At 40.8% G+C, this 24,566-nt stretch overlaps 2 protein-coding genes and 1 non-coding gene across 11 annotated transcripts; 1 reads left to right on the top strand and 2 right to left on the bottom strand.

The window, feature by feature from the left end:
• Positions 1-989: 989 nt before the first annotated feature.
• Positions 990-23,919, bottom strand: LOC148672171 (beta-1,4-galactosyltransferase galt-1). Of its 2 annotated transcripts, none has more exons than XM_088627636.1 (2): positions 23,763-23,919; positions 990-3,904 (listed from the first exon to the last, which is right to left on the bottom strand). In XM_088627636.1, exon 2 carries the CDS (start codon positions 3,834-3,836, stop codon positions 2,430-2,432), a length of 1,407 nt encoding a protein of 468 aa, XP_088483762.1. In that variant the 5' UTR covers positions 3,837-3,904; positions 23,763-23,919; the 3' UTR covers positions 990-2,429. The 2 variants fall into 2 exon arrangements, with proteins under 2 accessions (XP_088483762.1, XP_088483761.1); XM_088627635.1 differs by lacking the exon at positions 23,763-23,919 and adding an exon at positions 9,880-10,020.
• LOC148672173 (transmembrane protein 229B-like) lies at positions 9,379-20,114 on the top strand. 8 transcript variants are annotated; one of them, XM_088627639.1, is made up of 4 exons: positions 9,379-9,689; positions 11,686-11,843; positions 12,909-12,965; positions 15,123-20,114. In XM_088627639.1, the coding sequence occupies exon 4, from the start codon at positions 15,149-15,151 to the stop codon at positions 15,659-15,661; it is 513 nt and encodes a 170-aa protein (XP_088483765.1). In that variant the 5' UTR covers positions 9,379-9,689; positions 11,686-11,843; positions 12,909-12,965; positions 15,123-15,148; the 3' UTR covers positions 15,662-20,114. The 8 variants fall into 8 exon arrangements, with proteins under 8 accessions (XP_088483765.1, XP_088483763.1, XP_088483766.1 ...); XM_088627637.1 differs by having other exon boundaries at positions 12,909-12,972; XM_088627640.1 differs by having other exon boundaries at positions 12,909-13,022.
• On the bottom strand, positions 22,818-22,890 carry trnav-cac (transfer RNA valine (anticodon CAC)). Its single transcript has one exon. It is a non-coding gene; the product is annotated as a tRNA-Val (tRNA).
• Positions 23,920-24,566: the final 647 nt, after the last annotated feature.

Genomic DNA, 24,566 nt, shown 5'->3' with positions numbered 1-24,566 from the left:
ACACTTAATCAAAATCAGAATGAGACATGGAAACGAAAACCAGAGGACACTAGTGGAAACTATGTGGAAGTAAATTTAAAACCAAGAACAACTGGCACTTCTTTACGCAAAGGGTTGTGGGTGTCTGGAACAAGCCAAGAGGCCAGGTTGTTGTAGCCCATACCCTTGGCCTATTTGAAGAAACAGGTGGATGAGACCCTTGGCTCAGTTAGCTACCAGATGGACTAATTGGACCAGTCCTCTCATTTGTAACTATCCAATGGTGGATTCATTGAGACTGCAGATCATGCTGAAGCTGCTGTAAATGATTAAACTGGCTAAAACAGACCTAAGATATGAGATTATAAAAATGAAATAGATCTTGTACGGTATGGGGACATTGTTTAAACAAGATTCACATACGTGAATACAGAAGCGATTAACAGAACGCTGACAAAATGCTACTTTAAGTCAATTTTTGGGTTGTATAAATCAGTTATTGTAAAAAAAAAGTAAAGGTTTGTCCAGGAGGCAGCAATTTCCTAGATACAATTAAAAAATAAAACAAATGGCTTTGGTAAACGGACAAAGAATATAGATACCTGCCACACATCTCATGAAGCAAGTGTTTTTTGGAGAAATGCACTGGCATTCATTGGCAACTGTGGCTACTGAAGGTAAATGTTAAATACATTTTCCACGGGTCCCCTTTCCAACTGTCCTGTTTGAATAATGTTCTGTGTGTCTCAAGCCAGCATGATGTACTGCATTCCGGGCAGACTTTCTGCTGGAAGAGATACAGAAGGATTCTTTGCTGTTGCAACACGATCTCCTTCGAGCGTGCTGCAACTTGCTGTGAACCAATACACTTATCACGTTGCCTTCCATTCCAGTTCTAATGCCAGCATTTTTGTTTCTCAGTGGGGTGAAGGGCTGCTTAAAATCCCATTGCAGAATGTGAAGAATAAAGTGAGAGGCACTAACAATGCACATACGAGAACTGGAGCCAATGGCATTTGATGTTTTTTAATGCCTCTCAGGACACTGTGTGTACATACAACATATATTTAAAGTAATAGATTTATAAAGCTTTGCCCTTTAATTATTACCTCTATTGAATCCCTTTGTAGAATCCGTTCAGTAAACAAAAAGGATTAAAATGTAATGTAACAGTTTCACCTGCTCACAGCAACACTGGCTCACAGTACTGTTATTTTTTTGTTTTGTCAGATGTGTAGTTTTAATACACTGTATTGCAGAAGCCAAAAGCATTTGTAAGACCCCAAATCTTTCTACACATCTCTCGGATTCACTTGCACTGCAAAATGGCTCACTTTGCACAACAGGATGCACAGCAGACATCAAACTCCTGCAAAGATTGCTTTCTAAAAACTGTGCAAGAGTGATGCATTTCATCTGCCATTCACTGAGCTTTGATTGGTGTGCAAACTGATCACCAGGAATGTTCTATAATAGGATACACCTGTAAGGCACGGATTTTGCATATGTGTTGTTGTATATTTCCTAAAATACACTAGTACTGAACAAAAGCTGGGTAACCTCTGACGTCTGAATAAAGACTTGCTCACTATTTATTACCTTTCATCCGGAATAATGAATACATACAAGTCTTCGGTTTTCTCTGGGCTGAACAAGCTGTGTTTTGGTAATATTCCAAAAATTATTTACAGGTGTCTCCTCTCCTACTGCAGTGTGACTTAGTAACTGAGGGCTCAGCATTTATGACTGTGTGCTCCTCAAAAGCCCAGTCCCTAGAGCAGTCTGTAGCCTTTTACCACACGCTTAAGAAATAAAGCTCTCACATGATCTTCCCCTTTTTAGCTCTCTTATCCGCAGGAACAGTGCACTGTCAGCCCTTTAAACATTGCAAAGTCAAGTCTGGACATGGACAGTTGAGCTTTGGGCTCAGCAGAAAGGCAAATGCAATGCACCAGCGATCAAAGAAGTGAAATATTTAAAGTCCCTGTTGAAGGTGGCACTTTGGCAAGTGTAGCTGACCATCTACCCAGCCTTTAATTGCACTACAGCCGGCAGAGATTTTGCTCTGTTACTCCATGGAATCAACAGCTAACTTAAACAGTCAGCATCGGCCCTATTTTCAGCTCTGTGACCACCGATGACTTAAAGCTACCTCTTAAGGCTGTGCCTGTCCTGGACAGTTACTTTAGACTCATCTAAAGGGGGTGGTTTTTTTGTGATGCCTGTTTTTAACCTGCTCCATCTGATATACATAGCCTTGGAACACCCGCTGGCTTGTGGCGCTGAAGAACTGGACCCGGAGATGAGGACCCCTGCACTGGACAGACTCTCAACCAGTGGAATGTGACCAGCCAGCAGCTTATCCGGATGTGGAAATCGTATTAACTAATTGGTCCATTAAAAAACATAACATAAAAATAGCTGTGATTGATATATTTCCATTCAAAAGGTCATCTGAAGTGTTTTGAAGAAGAATTCTTCAAATTCAGCAGGTCAGCTTCCTTCAGTACCTCGTTAACAGCGGTCACCAGCTTGGAAGAGTAATGCCACAGGCGGTTGTCTCGAATTAAGTCCGTTCTCTTAATGTCATGCCTCACCGGTCTTCTGATGTGGTACATGCGGGCAATTTCATGCGGCACCCTTACACTATGGGACCCTAAATTTAGAAATCCGTGAACTGTGGCTTCATACACCATCCTGGGGTTCACGATAACTTTAAAAGCATTGAACTCCGTTGGTATATTGGGTTCCCGGAAAACGTGCTCCAGCATGTTCACCCCAGGAACACCGGCCCATTCCCCGAGTTTGAACTTGCCGCTTTTCTCCTTGTAAACAGTAGGGAAAACGTGGTTCTCAAACTCGAAGCTGGTGTCCCTGCCATGCTGGAGTTCCAGTTGGTCCATCAGCTCTCTCCAGTTCTCCAGGTGCAAGGGCAGGATGATTTCATCCAGGTCGTGCAGAGCTATGTATTTCGTTTTGTACATGAAGCGGTAGACGCAGTCGTTCAGCGCTGCGATTTGCCCGTAATAGTGCAGGTCGCCTGGGTACTCGCGTGAGTTCCAGCCGTTGGACACGTTAATGTATGAGGTGATCGGCCAGGGAATAATATCTACGAAGTCCCTGCTGGTGTAGTACTGCAGCACCCTCTCCATCTCGGGGCCGCAGCTGGTTTTGTAGATGGCCACTTTATTGACTCCCAGCAGCCTGTACATCTCCAGGGCCTGCACGGCCTGCAGCACGTTGTTGAAGTCCTGGAACATGGCCGAGATGCAGACTGTGAACTCCAGGGGGAAGTCCGCACTCCTGGGCTCGGGGTTCCCTATCGGCATGAAGGGCGAGACCCCCTCCCCCGCGGGGCCAGCGTACACGGCCAGGTGGGTGGGAGCACGGCAGTCCTCCGGGACCGAGCAGAGGAGGTCCGCCGTACCGTAGACGAACCCGAAGTGGTCCGTGTGGATGTGGCAGTCCGCAGTGCTGGTGGAGCGCCTCTGCCCCTCGCAGCAGAAGAGGCAGTGGTGATCAGCGTCCTCCGATCGCAGCACTATAGAGACAATATGTATGCGCCCCCTGTCTCCATAGCGGTGCTCAAAATAGGGGGACACCACGTAGGTTTTTGTGCCTCGGACATTAATTAAGGGTTTTTTGTTCTCTGGAGCTCCACATATCTCTGTAGTTTTTGCCGAGGTTATATCTAGAGTAGGGGCCGGTGTGGTCTGATGCTCTGTGCCCTTTGTTTCTTTGCCTGCTTCGAGGACAGAATAGTATAGTGTCTTGAGAGAATCGTTTAAATTGACCAGAATTATGGAGAGGAAAGTGAAGACGCCTAAGGTGGTGATGATCAGGTACCTTTTCTTCATCCTGTGCCCCGCAGGTACTTGCTTACCAGAACCTACGTCGGCTATTTTAAGATGCGCCTTTGTCTGATCTGTAAAAGAAAAAGACAAGGAAAGGGCCAGAGCTGAGTCTTTCGCAACTAAAATGCTAGTTATGGGTATTTCTAGATTTCGTGGAGGTTGGCCTGTAGTTTTCCACCCCGCTGAAAAAAGGTTATGCGTCGTACATAAGATTTCAAAGGCATAAAACGTCCGGGATGATTTAGCAGTGTGGAAATGCAAGCACTATAACGTAAACGTGCTCATAAAATACAGTGCCATGCTGTAGACGCATAAATGAATATTTAAGATACCAAGAAGTGTTGGAAATTTTATCAAGGCATTTTCTGTCATCTCTAGGTAGTTATATACAGTAACTGAGGATGAAAGAGTCTTCATTTTTAAGGAAGTAATTATCATAAACACAAATAAAATTGGAGCCAAGACAACTTTTATTTTAGAAGAAGAAAATTTTGAAAGGCAAGTTACTCTTGACTTTGAGCCTTTAAGAGCTTGTACCCTGGGGTCTGTCACATAATGATCTCACAGGCATTCACTCAAGAGTTTTCCTCCCCTTTAAAACACTGCTGTCTGAGGACAGACTGAAACAGGGTGCAGATTTTCTGTTACTCCAAGACATTTTGTTTTAGTACACAAAATGTGTTTTCCCACTGACTGTTGTCTTGTTTTGGTGTGTATGACAGATCTGCTCTTTCTACGAACTTTCACAATGCTTAGAAATGTATTTGAAAACATTCAGAACGAGGCTTGATGCTTTTCACCAGTTTGATTTTTTGTGCTGTGCTCAAAATATCAGAACACAATGCTCAAGTGTTTTAGTTAAATTCTTGCTCAACTCACTTTAAAACCTAGCAGGTACTTCTATCATTCTTACTGTGGGTCTATTAAATGAGATGACTCTTGATTAATTAGCTGTTTTCTTTTTCTGCATGTATGCACTTAATGTGGGTAAATTCAAAAATCAAAACTGATTCAGCGGCTTGATCTAGTCACAGTGAAAGAGGCATCTCTTTAGCTGTTGGGGAAAAAAAGAAGGGGAGTAGGTACTGAAAGCTTGTTTTTTCTAAAAACTAATTAACATGTCTGAATGCATCTGGGCTGTGATATTAGTTTTAAAAGTGGGAGGACATAGTTTGAATTGCTAACTTATCAAGAAGTGAGTCCTTACTACGGTTAGATTATGTACAGTTCTGCTAATAGCGCTCTTTGTAAGTGAAGGTTTAATTGGCCTGAACCTAAACTAGGAAATATTCATCAGAAAATGTCCAGGTAATACTGTAGTCAGTACTTTGGTTTATCAGAGCTTCCTTATGGAGCCAACTCTACTTCTCGTGTTGCATCAAAATCATTTCAAAGCACTGGTAGTAAAAAACAAATAAATAATATGAATCATATAATTTAGAACTTTTGAAAACCTGTCCATAATGCCCTTCTTAAATAAACTGACAACTAAACTGCCAGATTACATTTTCTGTCATTTTACAGCTGGCTTTTCATTAAAGCTCAAAGATCATCATAGTTTTTTTATGGGTATTTAAAAGAAATACACAATTTACAACATTAGTATACAAATGCCAGAAATGTTAAGTTATAAAAGGCTTGAGCCACTCAATTGTAACATCCCCGATATTTAATTATACCTCTTTTCTGCTGTAAAGCCAAATAAAAACACAAATCACAGGAAATACATAAAAATACATATTTTACACATACATATTGATGCTTGCAACACCATTGTTCATGGTGGCCATTTGATAAGTATGCAGTATGTTCTGAACACTTACACAAAATGCTTGAACTTCTGATATCACGCATGTTTAATTTATAAGGTTTCAAAGTATAGGAAAGTTAGAATTACGCTTGGGTTACAGAGGTGGCTAGGCAAAGCCTACTTACTTAGTTTAAGAAAGATGAGGTTGACTGAATACAGGGTTTTTTTTTTATTTTGCACATGTACGAAAAGCAGTTAAGGAAATAACTCCACCCACACATTTCCAGGAAGCACAGAGGCAGCTTGAGTGAAAAAGTACTGCACAATAACAGGACTACTCATTGTGAACTCGTAGGGGCGGTTGCACATTTTCTGATTATATTATTACTGTTTGGTACTTGACAACTGCTACTGTGTTTTGTTTTGTGCACCTCCAGACGTGAGATCAGTGGTAGTAATGCGATCAGTTTTTATATATTAATGGTAGCCTGTACACATTTAGAATACTGCACAAGATTGATTGCTACAGTACAAAAGAGACCTCCTAAAAACAGTTCAGACATGATCGACTGAGATTATAGTTGACCTGTAAGATCTGCCAGAAACCTGCAGGTTAAAGGCACAGTATCTTTAGACATAATCATTACGTGAATCTAGTTAATGAAAATAAGGGTTTCAGAATTCCACAGATAAAGACATCGATGTCTGCCTAAAAAACCTATCAAGATGAAGTAGTTCAGGTGGGTAGCTGCCTCAGCATGCGTAGGCTGCAAAGGAGCAAGAAATAGGCTTATTCCCTGCTGAAAAGAGAAGAAAGAAAACACAACGTTTCGGCCGTGGAGCCTTGAAGGCTGATCCCTGAAGGCTCCACAGCCGAAAAGTTGTGTTTTCTTTCTTCTCTTTACAGCATGGAATAAACCTATTACTTGTTCCTATCAAGATAAAGACTGCACAAAGGGTCTGAGTCCTAAAACACTGGACTTCTTTACACAATGAGTAGTGGGTGTCTGGAACAGAATGAATCATATTATTGTTTTTAAGATTCCATGGGATCTTTCAAGAAAAGACAAGGTGAGAGGCTGATAATAATGATCACATTATTGGGCCCCTTTTGTGTTGCGCCTCTACCTAGACTAAAAAAAAAAACATGTTTTATGTTTATATACTTACAGTATGTTTTGCTTGTGTGTTTTGTACTTTTATGGGAGAAGCCAAAGACAAATGTCCATAGTAGTGGACACTAAAGTATCTATCCAAAGGACCAATCTTACATGCAAATTGCAAGCAGATGAAGATTTAATAACAAAAGTTGGTTTTTAAAGTGAAAAAGCCATCGGGTCCATCTTACTAGGGCACATTTGTAAGCACATCGGCGATTCTAAAATTTTGTTTTACTTGTTGACATATCCCAGATTTTGAATCGCAACCACCTGGTTCGGAAGCCTTTTCCATGTACCCAAAAGTGTTTCCTATCTTGTGTCCTAATTTAACTCTCTTACAATTTCCAGTTTACATTTTTATTTGATTCCGAGTCTTTTTGTATTCCTCAGGGGTTTATATACTATCCTAACTATAAATAACAATCTTCCACAAGCCAGGAAACATTCATGTTGTTGTTGTCTGATCTCTTCCTAAATGTCCTAAATACAGTATACCTTTGCTTTATGTGTTTTGGCTTTGTTGCTTCCCCAAATACTTTAATTGTAATATGGATCCATCCTGTGCACAACTTAAAGCAATTATGTGAAATGCAAAACAAATATTTCTAATATCCATAAGCATCACTTTGCACTTATCAATGTTAAATTTTGTTAGCCAGGGTTGGCCCAATTCATGATTTTGTCAAAGTCTTGTGTGCTATTTCTTTCTGCCACTCCCCCCACTATCTGCACATTTTGGCCACTTGCCTAGTTTCCTCTGCCAAGAAGCTCCAGGCTGGCCATGAACTTACATTTCAGTGTGATAATGATCCAAAAAACTTACATCCAAATCGACAAAGAAATGGCTGGCTACACACAAAATAACAGCTGTAGGCAGGCCATCTCAGTCTTCAGACCTCAGTCCAACTGAACATTCTGGGTTTATTTTTTGTGTGGTTTTGTGTTACTTCTCAAAGGATATTTCTATTTAATGAAAATAAGTAACTTTGTTTTATATGGCGTCTTTAAAGGTGGCTTCTCAAAGCGCTTTACAGAATGACAACTACAACAACAACAACAACAACAAAAAAGTACTGAAGATATGCGAATGCACAGTGAGAGGAGACAGTAGATGGAGGTACTGAATACAGCGGGAGCAGAGGGGCAAAGAACAGAACCAGTTCAGTAAAGACTCTTCTAAAGAAGAAGGTTTTGAGTCTGGATTTGAAGGAGTTTAGAGAAGGTGACTCTCTGATGTCCTTGGAGAGAGAGTTCCAGAGCTTGGGGGCACAACAGGAGAAGGCCCTGTCACCCAAAGAATGTAGACGGCCTTGGGGGACAGATAGGAGACCAGAATTAGATGAGCAAAGGTTGCAATGTGTTTGCAACACCAGTGTTAAACTTGCAGTTCTATGATCTGTGGGTACAGGTATTGTCCTTAATGACTGCTGGAATATACAGGTTAAAGCTCTGTGAATAGCATTTCCTTAAGTACAATTGGGCTTTTACATGCCCTGGGATACCAGCCTGATTTATTTGTTTTAGGATGTCATAATTGATGTGATATTTCAGTTTCTATCATGCTAAAATTAATCAATATAGATTAAGCTCTTTTTATAAACTGGGACAATTTACTTATACTTTCCTTTTTTTACCTCTTGGGCGTTTTGGGAATGTGGAAGAAAACTGCAGCACTGAGAGGAAACTCGCACCAACATGCAAACTCCACACACGTAGCACCCCAGGTCGGGATCTGAACATAGGGCCCCGGCGCTGTGAGGCCAAGCACTGCATTACCAGGCCGCCCTCAATCAGCTTCAGCTGGTGAGGTTCATTTACGTGTACCAGTCCAGTATGTGCAGTACTTTCACAGCTGCAGCCTTCAGTTCCTGTTTTGAAACACTTGGTCCCCTTTACACAATTTGCAAAGCACCCTTTTCCCTCACTTTAACCACCATATTATTATAGCAGCCATTTTATAACAGACAGAATTATTTGGGCTTTTTTTTAAGGCAAATTAAATTTGAGGCCTTTACTATTGTTGAAGTATATATGAATGTGCAAGCGCGCAATTGTCCGGACTCTGTATCCATCAGTTCACTTTGAAACTGCTGCCTGTTAGATATCATCTGCTCTTCTGACATTGTAAACCCCAGTTCACCTCCCAGCCTCTACACAGTGTGCACCACAGACGGACGTATGACCAAACTTTCCCTGTCACGTGTATTCGCTGTACTGTAGCTTGAAAAGATTCGGGCCAACGAGAGGTTTCCGGTAGATGCCTCTACAGACCGTTAAGGAGGAAGCAAACCATTGATTGCTCTGGCTGTTTTCTCTTGTTTAAAAACGACGAATTCATGAACCGGACGCATGTTTAAAACAATAGTGTGCTGCCCCCCACACTGCACTATGTGATCAATGTGAATGTCTGTGGGAAACGAGCGGGGGTAAAAACAGTGCTAAAAGCCAGGAGTTGAGTAATAAAAAAAGGTCAACAATAAAAGGCAACTTTTGAGGCTGCCTATTGCCTTTTTTTATTTTAAATTTAATGCAACATTTAGATCATTTCTGAAACACATCCTATAACTTGCCTTAAAAGAAGACATTCAACCGGACTGTACGATCTTTACAATGTTCTTTGTTGGTTTTGCCTACGCACCATGGTATTAAAATTGAGCTTTTTCACGAGACTACGGTGCTCTACCTGTTTTTTCTTGAAAACAAAAAATCAATTTCATGTCCCAGAATACATAGGCTACCCGACAGTAAGACAGCTCATATCCTGATACGTAAACGTTTGTGTCATTTTAGTACGGAGCAAGACGTTTTTAACCTTTCCTTAGAAAAAGACCAATGTAAAGACAGACATCTAAAACTTGGCACGCAGAAATGGAAGTCCGTGAAGTTTATCCGCGGATTGTGATGTCTTTTTGAAGCCGAGATCTTAGTTTTGAATTTCCCTGACAGGTCAGTAATACAAATCAGGTCGCTTTTTTGTGTCTTTAACTTCATAGTTGTCCGACTATATCAGGTATGCAACAGTCCATCCACTGATCCGCAAGCAGGCTAAATGAAGAGAACGGTCTAAACTAGAGTATAAATTAATTGCAGGAGCTTGTTCTTGGTTTTTCTGCGGAGATCTGTCACACGCGCTTACCTAGTCGCGAGCAGCCGAAGTCCGTTTGGTATCGCGTGGTGACGCAGTTCAGTTGTCGCCTCGGCTTTTTCTCAGTTCGAAAGGACGAGTCCTGCCTGCGTAGAGCTTTCTTTTCTTGTCAAATGTTAAGCAAACATTTGAACATCTGAAAACGGCACACCGTGAAGGAGACATGGCACTTATGCTCGGGCTATCCGAAGGTGTCAGTGAGCCCTTTAGGAGATGCGTTAGTTAGCTCTGCTACAGCCCAGTATTTTTACTCCCATCTATAGCGGAAATTTGCTTTGAGGTCGAGATTAAAATAAATAAGAGCTAACCCCTACTCCTGCACTACAACTGTTTTTTTTTTGCAGTAGCTTCCGGTGGATTTTGTTTTTAATAATTGTTTCTGTTTTAGCTAAGACGTCGTACTACACGCCACCTAACGGGATCTCAGCAACTAGTGAATATTTTTCACTCCCCTTGGAAAAACTTCCCGTTTTTTTCGCCAGCCAGTCAAGACTTGCCTGCAGTTACTTGGAACTTGCGTAACATTTAAGGCTAAGGGTCTTTAACGGATTATTTTCGCAGAGCTTTTATACTGATTTTTTCATTATCAAGAAACAATACTCAGTTATTACTTAAATACGTATTTCTAAACACTCATTAGTTGGCATGTACACACAATTAAATATTTATGCTTCTAGCGTAAAGGGATATGATTTTGACAAATAGGAATATGAATACCTCTACGATAAATGCTTAATTATTTGAATACGAAAAATAAATAATTTTGTCCTTCTCGCTATGAAATTAAGTTTATATATCGTGTGCAGGAAATGTACACACATAATACACACAATATACTTAAACGCTGTAATGTTCTGTAACGGAGTTTTCTGTTATGGCAGAGCAGAGTTCTATATTTTCTCGAAAATGTTTTTCAACATTATTTAAATTGAAGAGCAGTACTCTGACGACACGTTGAATTTGAAACATGTTTACAATTTGTCAGTCACGTACTGTTTAAAACATAACTCAAAATTACTTATGGAGGGGAACTGCACTAGAAAATCAAGTGCTTTATGGTGGAATAATTATTACACCTCCCTGGCATTTTAAAAGTACAACACACTTTATATTGACGCGACTCTTCGTCTGTTCATAGATGTGTGTACTTTTCAGTTTGAAAAACTAATAATTTCACTAATTATATGTCTAGTGGGAAACTGACATCACGAATTTCGACTGTCTTTAAATGTTGTGGAAACTTGTTTTTTAGACAAAGCATGATTTGACTGACACGATTTACGGTTTCATGCAGTCATTGGTCGAAGCTTTGAAAATGAGGATGCCTCTTAGTGAAACAATGGATTTAAAGGGAATTTTAAAGCTGTTTAGCAAGTGATATATAGTCTTTAATTAAGCAATTAATCGAGTAATTAAGCTACACGTGCACTAATTGTATAATGTCAAAGGTTGTCTTTGGTACAGACGTCACTTTTACGTTAGAGTTTATGCTGTTAACTAGTCTCATCAACAAGAAATAAATCAATCAATTAACATTTAAATACAAATCTATCAATCTGTGTTCAGGGCAACGTTTTCCGATCCTGGTTCTGGGGCATTCCTGTGCCCTCTGGTTAAACGCTCTAAATCGCTTTTGGTTAAATAGTAACCCCTTGATTCCGCCAGCTGTTTAATTGTTCACTTTTCAGCAGTCGGATCTCAGCTTCAGAAAAGGAATGCATTATGTGCACCGCTTTAACTTAGAAATACTTGAGAAAGGGCCAATAATGAAGAATATCTGTCGTTTCCTTCACCAAGATGGCGGACAACGACTTCATGTAGGAATCCTGACGTAGGACGCCTGCGTTCCTTTGTGATTATGGTCATCATCTGATCAGCCGGCATTCCCAGGAAAGCTAGGAGACGAGGAAACGCGGCGAAACAATGCTACCATTCCAATTCCGATAATTGTTTCCGTGAGTGACCGTTCTGTCTGCTTTTCTGAGCGATTATTACTTATTTGGGGTCGGCAGGCGATTATGTCTTTATTGCTTTTAGAGAACTCTGCTGCACGGTGACGTGTCGGTGGAGTCAAGTGAACAAGTTGTACTGTATTTACAGCGCGTTTGTTACTGGGATGGTTGTCTTTGTTCTTTAATACTTAACATCGTGATCTTGTTTTCAGCTCAGGTTCTATGCCTTGCCTATATTAACGTGACCTGTACTTTGTGCAAGAACCACCAAAAGAGTCCGTTGACAGTCTCGCTTCAACTAAGATGCAGTAAAAGGGTCCGTTTAATGTCGAAATTTTATCAGTTTGGTGCTTAATCACAGGGCTAAGTGTCAGTCATACATCTGAAAATCCTCGGGTATAAAGATAATTGGTATCATCCTTCTCTGGGTGAAAGAAGTGTATACACTTTATAACGGTACACTTTTTTGTTATACTTTATCAAAAATAATGAAAGGAAGGATCCTGCACTACTTTCACGTACATCACACTTCTGTTAAGCATTTGTCTCTTGTTCACCTGGATTTTTCTTAACAAAAGTAGCAGAATATTTCACCGCCCCCTTCCTGATTAAAAAAAAAAACCCAATCAGTCCAGGTGCTTCAAAGACAGCAGTGCAGGTGCGATATGAACACGAGTGAATGGTGTGCTCTGGCTTGAGGAAAACAGCACTTAAGTTCTGGAACAAATCGGCACCAGGCGACAATGAATGGGAAGAAGTGGTTAGAAGATGGATGGAAATTAAATATCAGCCTAACCCCTCCCAACAACTCCATTTCTTCAAGACGTCTTAATTGCAAACTCTGAATCCTTTAGGCAGTAACCCCTAACACCACATCTGCAGGCAAATACACACTTCAGAATGCCAGTGACCCAGGATAGTGGTTTGCACGGAGCACCCCAAAACCAAAAGGCATGACAGAACCACGTGGAGTCGGTGCACCTGGTCACGGAGCCGTGCCTTGAGGGATTTTCGTGTATTTTTGGAAGTTCTTTGTTTTTTTATCTAGTTATTCTTCTGTCTCTGCAGGTTTTTCTTTGGGCTCCACGGTCACCTCGCAGAACCCAAAGGGAGAGGCTGTGCAAGGTCTGAGGTCTGCCCCGTGACACCGGTCTAGACGGAGAGAACCTTCTTTACAAACGGGTTTGCGTGTTCTGCCAGGTTTCCTTTGGTTTGCCCTGCACTTCAAGGAACTTCTAGCCAGCTCAGCTGGGCTCTCTATGAAGTAGCAGGAAATCTTTCCTTGTTAAAGGAGGGACCTGTTTTCCCCAGGTTCTCTTAACACAGAAATTAGTCCAATGAAGGGTAGAGGGGAGAGCCAGGTGTTTTAACCCGTCCATACTTAAACAATTCAGCCGTGGGTTTTCTGGCCTGGGTGGATCCGCGAATCTGATCGTGTGTAAAATCAAGAGATCAGAAACTGGTGTTGCATTTCGAGAATGGGCTGAGCGGCGGCTCTGTGGCTGAGGATCTGCGCCTGTGACTGGAAGGTTGCCAGTTCAAATCCTGCAGCTGGCAGAGGAATCCTACTCTGTTGGGCCCCTGAGCAAGGCTCTTAACCCCAACTGCTCCAGGGGCGCCGTATAAATGGCCGACCCTGCGCTCTGACCCCCAGCTTCTCTCCCTGTCTGTGTGTCTCATGGAGAGCAAACTGGGGTCTGCGAAAAGACAAATTCCTAATGCAAGAAATTATTATCATTATCAGAAAGAAACTATGAAGGACTGGTGAGAGATGCAGTTCTCACAAAGTGAGATGCTGAGATTTGTGTTCCACATTGCTGCTGGTTGTGCTATTTGCTCTTCTTGATTTATTCTCATCTTTCAGATTTGAATGGATAAAACGCTTTCTTTGGCAAGTGTAATTTTTGCAGGAGGTTTTGATTTCTGCATATGAATACCGAGGCATACAGATCCGTTCTACAATCTGATCTCTAGCTTGGTGCCGAAATAGAAAATTGTATTTCACGGTTTACTGAATTAGTAGTTTTTTAAATATATAGTTCGTTCTGAAACACTTTAACTGTGCTGTAGTGATACATCGACAGCCCAGGTTTCCAGGCAGAATGTAAAGACACTGAGCCCAGCACTCAGCGGAGCAGGTGACTCAGCTATTTGGTTCACATGCCTGGAAAAAGTTGTCTTCTGTTTTCAATAACCAATTGTATTACTGCCCCTTTATTATACTGTATATGTTTTTCAGGAAGTGGTACTTCCACTCGAGCACGAAAACATCTCTTCCAGAGGCCAGATTAATGATGTTGACTTAATTAGAATCGATTGCTTCTGCAGAAATGGTTTCCTGGAAGAGTGAATTTGTGGCTGGTTGAAGCGAAAGAGCTGCTGCATTGAAACAGAAATAAGCAGAACTCCTGTGTTCCCCTTTGTGCTTTTTCTGCTCCATAAAAACACGGAGAAAACCATGAAGGCAAACTTTTAGATTCTACACGGATCTATTTTAACACATGATTCTCCATTTGTCCCCAATGTAATGAGAGCTGTAGCCACAGTCCACTAAACATACAGTAGGTTACAGGTTCTCACCATGTCAAGACATGATGCCAAATTCAAGATTTTCTTTCTACACTTGGTATGAAACTCTGTGTCAGGTTTCATGTTTGAGAAATAGTTAGGAAATTCATTTTTTCAGCTATTTCTATGTAGTGATGTCAAAAGGGCAGTGAATTCTACATTCTGTGTCGGAAAGAGAATATTTTATCCGAAATTACTAAGTGCCAGAATTGTGGGAAACATGGCCTTGGTCTGTCTGTGTGTGTCCTGCGATGGACTGGCATCCTGTCCAGGGTGTACCCTGCCTTGTGCCAAGAGTACACTGCATATTTTCCGTTTTTATATGGCCATGTCTGCAAAAGTGAAATAAACTGCAGCATTGCTATAACTCTTTTAGAACTTCATTCACTCTGGAATTGAAAATCCAAAGAGGCTGCATTTTGGAGAGCAGGTTGCATACAGTATGTATTCAGCACCAAAAGAAAACGATCGCTTTTAACTGCAGCAGATTCATTAAGTTATCGCCAGGACAATGAGCGTCTCTTTTTATAGCACGTGCAGTATCGTTGCATCAACCAGACGTGACACAATGCCAAAAGCACATCAGCAGGGGCTCTACCGTGGAAGCTTGAGTCTGGGAGTGTATTCATGCTTCTTGTTTTTCTTTGCAATAGAAGATAACAAAAAAAAACTGTTCAGAGAAAGATCAGCCCCTTTTCTCCTTTGCCCCCCTAGTTACCCGGTACGGTATCTGTGCCAGGATGGGTTCCAGAGATGGCGCCGAGCCCCTGAGCATCTACTCCCGCTGGTACCTCTACGCCATCCATGGCTACTTCTGCGAGGTGATGTTCACTGCGGCCTGGGAGTTCGTGGTGAACAGGAACTGGAAGTTCCCCGGGGTCACCAGCGTCTGGGCCCTCTTTATCTACGGCACCTCCATCCTGGTGATGGAGAAGATGTACCTGCTGCTGAGGGGCCGCTGCCCCCTGCTGCTGCGCTGCCTTCTCTACACCCTCTGGACGTACGCCTGGGAGTTCTCCACGGGCTGGCTGCTGCGCCAGTTCAACGCCTGCCCCTGGGACTACAGCCCCTTCGACTACGACTTCATGGGCCTGGTGACGCTGGAGTACGCCCTGCCCTGGTTCTGTGCCTCCTTCCTGGTGGAGAGGGTGATCGTGCTTAACACCCTGCGCCTGCGCTACGAGGGCGCCGGCGAGGGCGGCCGGGCCTGGGACCTGGTGTCTCGCTGTTTCCCGAGGCGGAAAGCGCAGTGACCTGCAGACCGAGGGCACGTGCAGCCATCACGTGGGTTTTTTTTTAAACGTTTTGTCATTACATGTTGACATGTTGTCATTTTGATACCGGTGCCTACAACCTAAACTGTGCATAACTCAGATATTAAATACTGGTGGCTGCAGCCTGGCTGTTCCCTGATAATCCAGTCCATGTTTGTGGGGATGTGCCTGTCTGTGTACTGTTATACTCTATAGAGAGCCCTGCCATATTAAAATGGGCACATCCCCAAAATTGAGATACTGCGGTTTCCAGTATCTACGATGCATCTGTGCCTGTGGTACACTTTTAAGCCTCCCACATAACCGTCTCCAAGCTCTCATGATGCAGACAACCCAGCTGCTAGATACTGGTGTGTTTGTGCTCCCCCCCCCCTCTTCCTGTTCTGTTTTGTCACCATGCAGTTTCCATTTCAGGGCTGTTCATTGGAATAAGGCAGGTGCTCTAAAAATACTTGTGTTCAACGGGTTTTTGGTCAGACTTCTGTCGAGTTAGCTCTATTCTTTGTTTCATGTGTGAGCAAAGGACCGATCCTTTCAAGTGCACTTGGAATTCTAGGAATACGATTTACATGATTGCCCGAAGGCAAACATGGGTTTTGGATACTAGTAGTAAAGGTTTCCTGTCTTGGCAGGCTTCTTGGCTTCTCTCAGTGATCAGGGGACCTTTAGATTAAAGACCGCAGTGTGTTTTTTTTTTTTCAGCCTGTCTTGTGAAGTGTCATCTGTTTTCAAAGCCAAGAAAAATGAAACACCTGGATTGGCGGCAAGAATTTTATCCTATTTTTTACAAATCGCTTTCTTTTTCTGTTTTGAACTTGCAGTTTTTGTAGAAACATACTTGACCCACTGTCTGGTCTCCAAAACTAAGGGTAATAGAAGAAAATGTTATTTCCAAATTGATACAAGAATCTGTTTCTTTTAAACTGAAGACTGGCAGATTTCATTTTGCCCCTTGGAGGAAATTAATTCAAAGTCACCATTGTTCATATTTTGGTTTGCATCCTAAATAAATTCAGTTTGGCCGCAAACCATAAAATAACCTTGATAGAAATGTGCCAGTGCAAACTGCAAAGAAATAAGTAAAGGTTTATTTCATCCTGAAAAGAGAAGAAACGCAATGTTTCAGATGTGGAGCCTTTTTCACATGTATAAAAGTTAAGCTATTGTAGCTTATTGCATTATAAATACTTATAATTATGACTATTCAAAAGAAATATATTTTCAAAGAACAAGTGCGAGAAATTATTGATTTTTTTTCATCAGTAGCAAAACTATTTTAATGAAATATGTACCACAAGTAAGAACAAGTCTTTCAGAATGCTTGAAAGTCTTAGAATACTTGAGCCTGTTTCTTTAATATCAATTATATAATCTCTCGAGGCTGCAATAAGGGTTTATATTATTTTCATGCTGTTCCTGCAGAACCTTGAATCAGAAAAGCTCGGTTTAAAAGTCATAGAGGAGTACAAAGGAAACTCACAAGAAGAACACAGCAATGGTAATTATTATGCTGGATGCATCATTACTGAGACATCTCAGCATGAATTTCAATCTCCCTGATATGATCCAAGTCTTGAAATATTTGGTGATTCCAAATCAGATCAGCACATATTGGAAAAATATGTATATAATGAAAGCAATGGGTGACTCCAATTAAAAACAAATACTTTTAGAGAGCCTACAGTCACAATGCCAGACACCCTGACGTTGGAGGGAACTAATCTGGAGTTGAACTGGAGCTCAGATCACCTAGGATAATACTTAGACAAGGCTGCTGGAGAACTACAAATTCAGGTCGCAGCAAGGATTTTAGATGTAATCAAGGAGTTGCACAACCGGGTTGTGAGTCCAACCCGCTGTTCAGTTTTCTGTCACTCGTGATTCACTCTGTAAACATTGCTGAGAGACTCTGATTGACTGCCGCCTCTCACTACTTTGTGTACTTGGAAGCAGAGTTTTTTTTTTTTTATTGCTTTCAGGACACTACTGTTAATGACTCTTAAATTCATTGTGTTTTGTTTTTTTTAAAAACCCATTCGTTATACTGTAGGTGTTTGATTTCAGTTTCGGTCTGAAATCAAGAGACCTGAAAATGCATTATATGTAAAAATCCCCCAGTCTCCCACATTCCACGTGGAAGCACAGTTCCCTTTAGAAGAACCACCCATTCTTTTGCCTTGTCTTCGTAAGGTGTTTGATTATAACATCACTTGCCATTCAGCCACCTTAACAAGGTTCAACCTTGCATAAGATGTAGAGCTAGGGAACTTGTTTACCCACAAACCTTTCTGTAATTGCCTTTGGTTTGATTCATTGATCCCAGTGCCCGGACCTTGACCTTGTTTATGAGTTTTACTGTTGTTAATAAGCCAGACCCCTGCATCTCCCTGCATAACCATAAATGATTGAAGGGAAGGTCATTTCTAGACAACACTTTTTCTCCAGACAGAGACCCTTCAGTGTACTGCACTGGTTCCCAGTCCTGGTCTTCCCTGTGACCCACACACCTGCTGGTCTTCCAGCCCACCTTCATTAGATCATTGAAGCCTGACTTGATCTAAGAAGTTGTTTCGATTTAATGTTTGCAGTTTGCTTCTTGTCACGTGTTTGGGATTTTATTTATAAAATACAACGGTTAAAGCTCTAATATATTTAGGAACCTAAGAGTCTGGAAAACCAGCCGGATTTAGTAAGACAACTTGTTGGGAGTTTCCATGCAGCATTTCAGGAATTGTAAAATTTCAGGTTTCAGCCTACAACAGCAGGAAGAGCCGTGTGTGCTGAATGTTTCACTCTCGTTATTCTAGACTTGTGTAGTTTCAAGTCTTGTATGTTCTCCTCTGTTTGCAAATTTTGGTTTCGTAGACATAATCTGGCTTGTAGCGTTTATGGTTTTATGTAAATATAAAACAGTCAATTAAGTGTCTTCTCTGGGGACGCAAGACTTGTTCATCGGGGTGTGGTGTGGAACAAATCTCTACAAAGAGCTGGATTGTTAGAGAGAGGCAGCCACAATCAGTGCAATTTCCAGTTCTCTGGCCAGTGACAGGATAGTGTTTGCAATGAATACAACAAGTTTTAAGTGCTGTGGCTTCAATGCTAATTCTTGACCTTTTGTGTTGACCTTTCCAGGACAGGCAAATTTGATTTAACCCACTCTGCAGCTAATTTGTTAATCTGACATTCCACAGTCTTCCAACTTCTTTGGAGATCCCACAAAAGGATACTGAAGGAGTTATCAATGGAGGACAACAGACTATAGAATATCTGGGTTTTCTATTGATCTATGTATTTTTTGTGTGTGTTAGCATTTTCCTTTAAAAAAGCATTCCAAAATCAATGTCTTCACGAGCTCAACTTTCTGCCTTCTTACTGTGAACCAGACGAAACTTATGATGCTGTCGTTGTCAAACAAGGTCCAAATACTGGTCTGCAAATTATTTCTTTCTCTGGGGTCTGCTGCTGAGTTTGAGTCAATGTATCATTGATTTCCTCATTACAACACTGAGCAAATAGCCATCCAATCAGGATTGTTAAAAGAGCCTTAAATAATGTTTGTCTTTTTAAGAGTACAATTTTTCTTGAATTATGCAACTGTAGTTTCTGCAGTTTATGTTGCATTGTATATTTGTATCATCACCTGTTGTTCAGGTCCTGCATTTCTGGTGAAATGCTGAAAATTAATGGAAAAGGAGAATCTCTTTATCAATGGAAGCGCAACTTAGGAATGCAGATTTCTTTCTGTGATAGAAATCCAGCTGTACATTAACATCAGCCTGCCTTTAGGTGTGACTTCAGCTGTGACTACAAATGTTTCACTTCAGTGTTTCAGAACCTGTATCAGTCTGCCAAATCAATGCAATATTTTTATTATTTTCCTATCTGATTTCTGGATCATGAATGATTTATGGTTTTGAAAACTGAGGTTTTCAACTAAAATTGTTTTAATATGCAAAAAAGTTTTTAATTCCAGTGGGTACACCCGTGTGTTGTGCACCTTGAATCTATTTTTTTTCTCTGGAAAATTATCTCCCTATACCTTTTTTATGTAAACTGTAAATCAAATTTGTGTCTTGCTCACTGCAGAGTGTGGTCATTTATAGATGCGAGTTCTTTTGGACAAATGTGATCTGTATTTTAGAATGTCTTCTTCTTAAATTCCATGTCTTTAATATCAGCTAATAAATGATTTTATTCCCCAAATCATCAATTTATGCATAAATGTGCACATAACGTTTTGTATATACAAACACAAAGGATGTTTAGGAAGTTATAAGGTTACAAGAAAAACAAAAATGGAGGAGAAAATGGCTGCAGCTATTTACACTGTATGCCAATAAGCCTGTTAACATTTTCAATACTTTTTTTCTCTTAATTTGTTCTTAAGCAATCAGTGTGTACGGAATGCTTCCAATAAAAAAAAAAGTCACAACATTGTTCTGTTATCTAATTTCTGGCATCAAGGAATGTTTTCAGTGTCTGTACGTTTACTTTAATTCCCTGTTGCCTGGCATTGAAAACAGGTGAAATCAACAATGGTATTTTTTATAACACGGTACAGAGCAGAGCCTGTGGTTAGTCATTCAGTCATCAGATATTAACAGCAGCAGCACTGCTGTTGCCCAGTCTTGAATGAAGCTTCCAGGAATGCAAAGTACTGCATTTTCACAAGGCATCAGATGTGCAAGAGAGGATTTACTTGACGATCCTTTCTTTATTGAGAAATGAAACCATTTTATTTAATACACGTTAAGATGGAAGTGTTATGTTGCCTCAACGGATTCACAGTATTTGAGTCCTTTGTGGATTTAAAAAGCAGAGCACAGACATGTGAACCGAACAATTTTGAAATCATTGCAACAGTGCTGTTATGCTCTGTTGTTCCAGGACGGTAGCTGGTACACTTCCATTTCCCTAAAGCTACATTCTTAAACTAGAGCGAAGGAAAGGTCATCATCCAGTTCAGTGCTCTGTTGTGATACGGTCTTAATGGTGATTTCTGCTCATGCAGTGACTCTTGTTCACTCAAATGTTCCTGCTAAAATGAAGAATCTAGTTACAAATCAATATTTCAGCCCTTATGTTTTGAAATTTGGGAAGATTAGGCATTGCTACAGAAAGAGTATGTATTGGTGGTTTTATCTTTAAAAACTCACGGTTTTCTGTCAAAGTGAACATACCTGTTGTAACATTGCTATATGTAACAAAATATGACCTACCCCATTTTAGTGAAAACCAACTTTTGGACATTATTCTTAGAATTCTTGCAGAGGCTATGATAATCGTTTATGACTGCTCCACAGAAGATGCACAGCAGCTACAGAAGAGAGATGCAGAAGAGTGACTCTCAAGTGAATCAGGTCTTTAGCTGAGTGTTTTGGATTTATTACAAGTACACTAGACTTGATGTAGTCTTTAGCATCCCGAAAGCTTTTGACTAAGTAAACCACCCTTAGTACTTTGTAATGGAGATTGAAACAAAACCCCAGAATACGAGCAAAAATCAAGAGGAAGTGCATTTCAGAATGCCAATAAAAGAAGTAAAGAAATAAAAGTAAAGAAGAATAAATGTTACCGTGATAAGAATATCAGGACTCGGTTTGGGCTAAAATAGAAGTGCTCAATCAGTGCCTTGCTGGTAGGGATCTTTTAAAAGAAAATGAATATTTTAAAAATTAAATTTAGAAAAGTTAAAGAAAGGAATATATAGGTAAAAGAACTGTATTCTGGCTTGTATTCTTTCTCCAGACGTGTTTTTGTGTTTTTCTCTCTTAAAACAGTGATCTTAAAGAATTAAAACCTGTGCTATTTGCACTTTTTTTGTCACTAAACAAGGGCAGGCACATTTTTTTCAAAGGTTCAATAGTGCATGCAGATGACTAACGTTTACAATTTGAACCACAGTTGTAAGGTGTCCTGACAAACAAACATTGGACTTTGAGCAGTTGGTGCCAGTTCTGTGGGTTTTGTTGAAAGATTTCCACAATGTGATCCCTCTAACATGGGAGTTTTGCTGTTCTACAGTGAGGTTCATGAATATTAGCACTAACTGTGTCACAGTGGTAGAAACACAATGTGTTTAAAGAGATTGTGCTCTGCATATATGAAGTCAGGCTGTCTCTCCAGTCCTCTATCTATTTAATAGGAATTCAGAAAATGCTATGAACAGCAGGAGACTGTTAGGACTGTCTTGATATTATCTTAAATTATCTCTCTTACAAGGAACTCAAGCGATCAGTTCCAGCTGGATGGCTGGGCAGTTGGTTCTTTACAATCCTGTGTTTATTTGGGTCTTTTATTGGCATTTTGAAATGCACTCTCTCTTGATTTCTGCTTGCATTTGGGGGGTTTTGTCTCCATTACAAAGTACTCAAGGTGGGTCCCTTTCGGGATGCTGAAGACTACATCAAGTCCCTTTCATTAAGTCCTCTTAGCCAGAAAACCATAATTCGCTTTTTATGACCCATGTCACATTTTGGAGTTGATACCGATTTAAAGGTCTCAGCGTCAACCTGTTACATTATTTATGTTTTGAGTTTTTATAACAAGGAGATAAACTAGGAAATATCCTACTGCAAATAGCTGTGAGCTGCAGTCTTTCCCCCATTAGCAATGTAGGAAATTCTTAATAACTCTCAAGTGACATGTTGTCAAGATGCCAGTCAGTAAAAAGCATATTCTAGACTCCCTCCTGAAAGGGATGTTGAACAGCTTTCAGTCGATTTGAATATAAAACCAGACGTTTCGTAATATTTTGGATTTGTAGAAATGAATGTACGCCATCTTAATTTCACTAAGAACTGTGGTGGTGGGCACAATATCTAAAAATGACAATTAATTTTAAAGAATTTCTCCATCTTAAAAAATACAGTAAGTTAACATTTAATTTTCATTTGTAGGCATGGATTATTTTTGCATCTCAAATAATGAGGCATATGACATAGTTCTCAACTACATTTAATAGATCATGTTTACAAGTTAAAACGAAATTAAACTCGACCACTGATCCAAGGTGGACACGCAAACTGACTTTTACGTAGGTTATCACATTGCTTGAAACACCTTCAGTATGTAAAATACCGAAATTTTGAGCAGGACAGCGTGGTTACACCCCCCCCAAAAAAATAATCCAACATGTTTCCGCCCGGTTTCGAACCGGGGACCTTTCGCGTGTGAGGCGAACGTGATAACCACTACACTACGGAAACGCTGTGCGAAAGGATTGTATAGTTGTAATGACCAAGCTACAACCATGCTTTGTATGGTTTAAAACCATGGCTCTGTTAGTTTAATGTTTATTGTATTTGTGTTTATTATCCTTAAAGTTTTTTTTCTTTCTTTCTACTTTTGAGCGCGGAAATAGACTTTGCTTGCTCTTTTGCTTCCCATACTCTAAAACGAGCCCCGGTTTTAAACAATCCGGCGCAACACTGCAACCTACCGCTGACACGGAGTGGCGCGTTATTGGTTACGACAACGGGACTGGCTTTAGTTTCCCAGCTGTTGAAGTTTGCTCCCAGGTTCAGCCATCTCCTAATATCAGTTATCCCCAAACCCATACTCACGTTTTCCAATTCCACCGACTCCCTGCTACTATTAACCCTTTGCGACCATCTATCTCAGGACTCATTAGGTACAGTATTAAAATCTCCTCCCAAAATTATTTTTGCTTCAGAGAATCTAAAACCAGTTTTATATTAATTTTCATGACTAACTCGTGAAAAAGGTGTTTAATTTGTAATTTTCTATTGGTAGCATATACATGAACAATTATACACTTTTTTTTATCAATGTCAACCACTAATAATATCCACCGCTCAGAAAGGTGTCCGTTATAATCAAGTATTTTCCCCTTTAAAATAGCAACACCAGCTGAATGATTAGTACCATTAGAAAGCCGAATATCAGCTCCCCATTGATTCTTCCAAAGCTGAAAATCAGACGGACTTGAGTGCGTTCCTTGCAAAACATGTCTGCTCTCTTCGTCAAATCGCCTTTCTTTTAACTATATTACGAATACCTCTGGCGTTAATAGAGCAAATAGAAAAAGACATACAGTACAACAGAAAAAAAACCTTACCAAAGTTCTGCAAGTTTTCCAGCCCGAATAACAACAAACCTTAACTACAACACAAACGTATCGAGCATTAAACGCATTAGTACCGGTTACAATGAGATATAATGTACTAGGACAAAAAAAAAAAAGCTGTTGTAGTTTGCATTTCAACACAGCGCCCCTCAGTTTTTCAGAAATGTGCAAGACAGAAATGACAGAATTTAACCCCCCGGCTGCCAGGTGTGATGTCGCCAACAGCAAGTTAAAAAACAACCACTCATGCCAGTTAACGGGAGGGGATCTGCCGGAGCAGCCGACCGGGGTGTAACGGTGAAAAAGCATCGACAAGGTGCCGCCACCGCAGCACGCACAGCGGGGGCGCGTGCCGCCTCCTTGAAGGGGTGCAACGCAGCTCCGCAGGCTCGTGCGGCTCCGCAGACCCGACAGCTCGAGCTCGCTGATGACACGAAGGAGCACGTCACCCAGCAGGGGCGCTGTGCGTCAGTGGTGGGTGGAGGGGGGGCTGTACCGGGGTGCCTTCGGTCTTTCTGCACAGTAATTCTAATGCTGACGTGCAATGGCATCTGATTATAGGCGTTTGTCTTTTAAAAACTCCACGCAGAATTACCGCTTGTACTCACGGGGCACTGTTATTTTGTCCTCTTTCTCGTTGGGACAAAACTGTAGTTGTACTCTTTTAAGATGTTCAAGCATTTTGAGATAGCAATTAAACAGCGTGGGCCTTAAAAAAGTTAAGAAAATAACGCAGAGTACTACCCAGGTTCTTGCTGCTAAAGTACGGATAGTGCACGGGAGCATTGCTATGGA

This window comes from Lepisosteus platostomus, chromosome 4 (genome assembly GCF_059453375.1).
Source record: "Lepisosteus platostomus isolate fLepPlt1 chromosome 4, fLepPlt1.hap1, whole genome shotgun sequence".
Lineage (NCBI taxonomy): Eukaryota > Metazoa > Chordata > Actinopteri > Semionotiformes > Lepisosteidae > Lepisosteus > Lepisosteus platostomus.
This window is presented reverse-complemented; position numbering and strand designations above follow the sequence as displayed.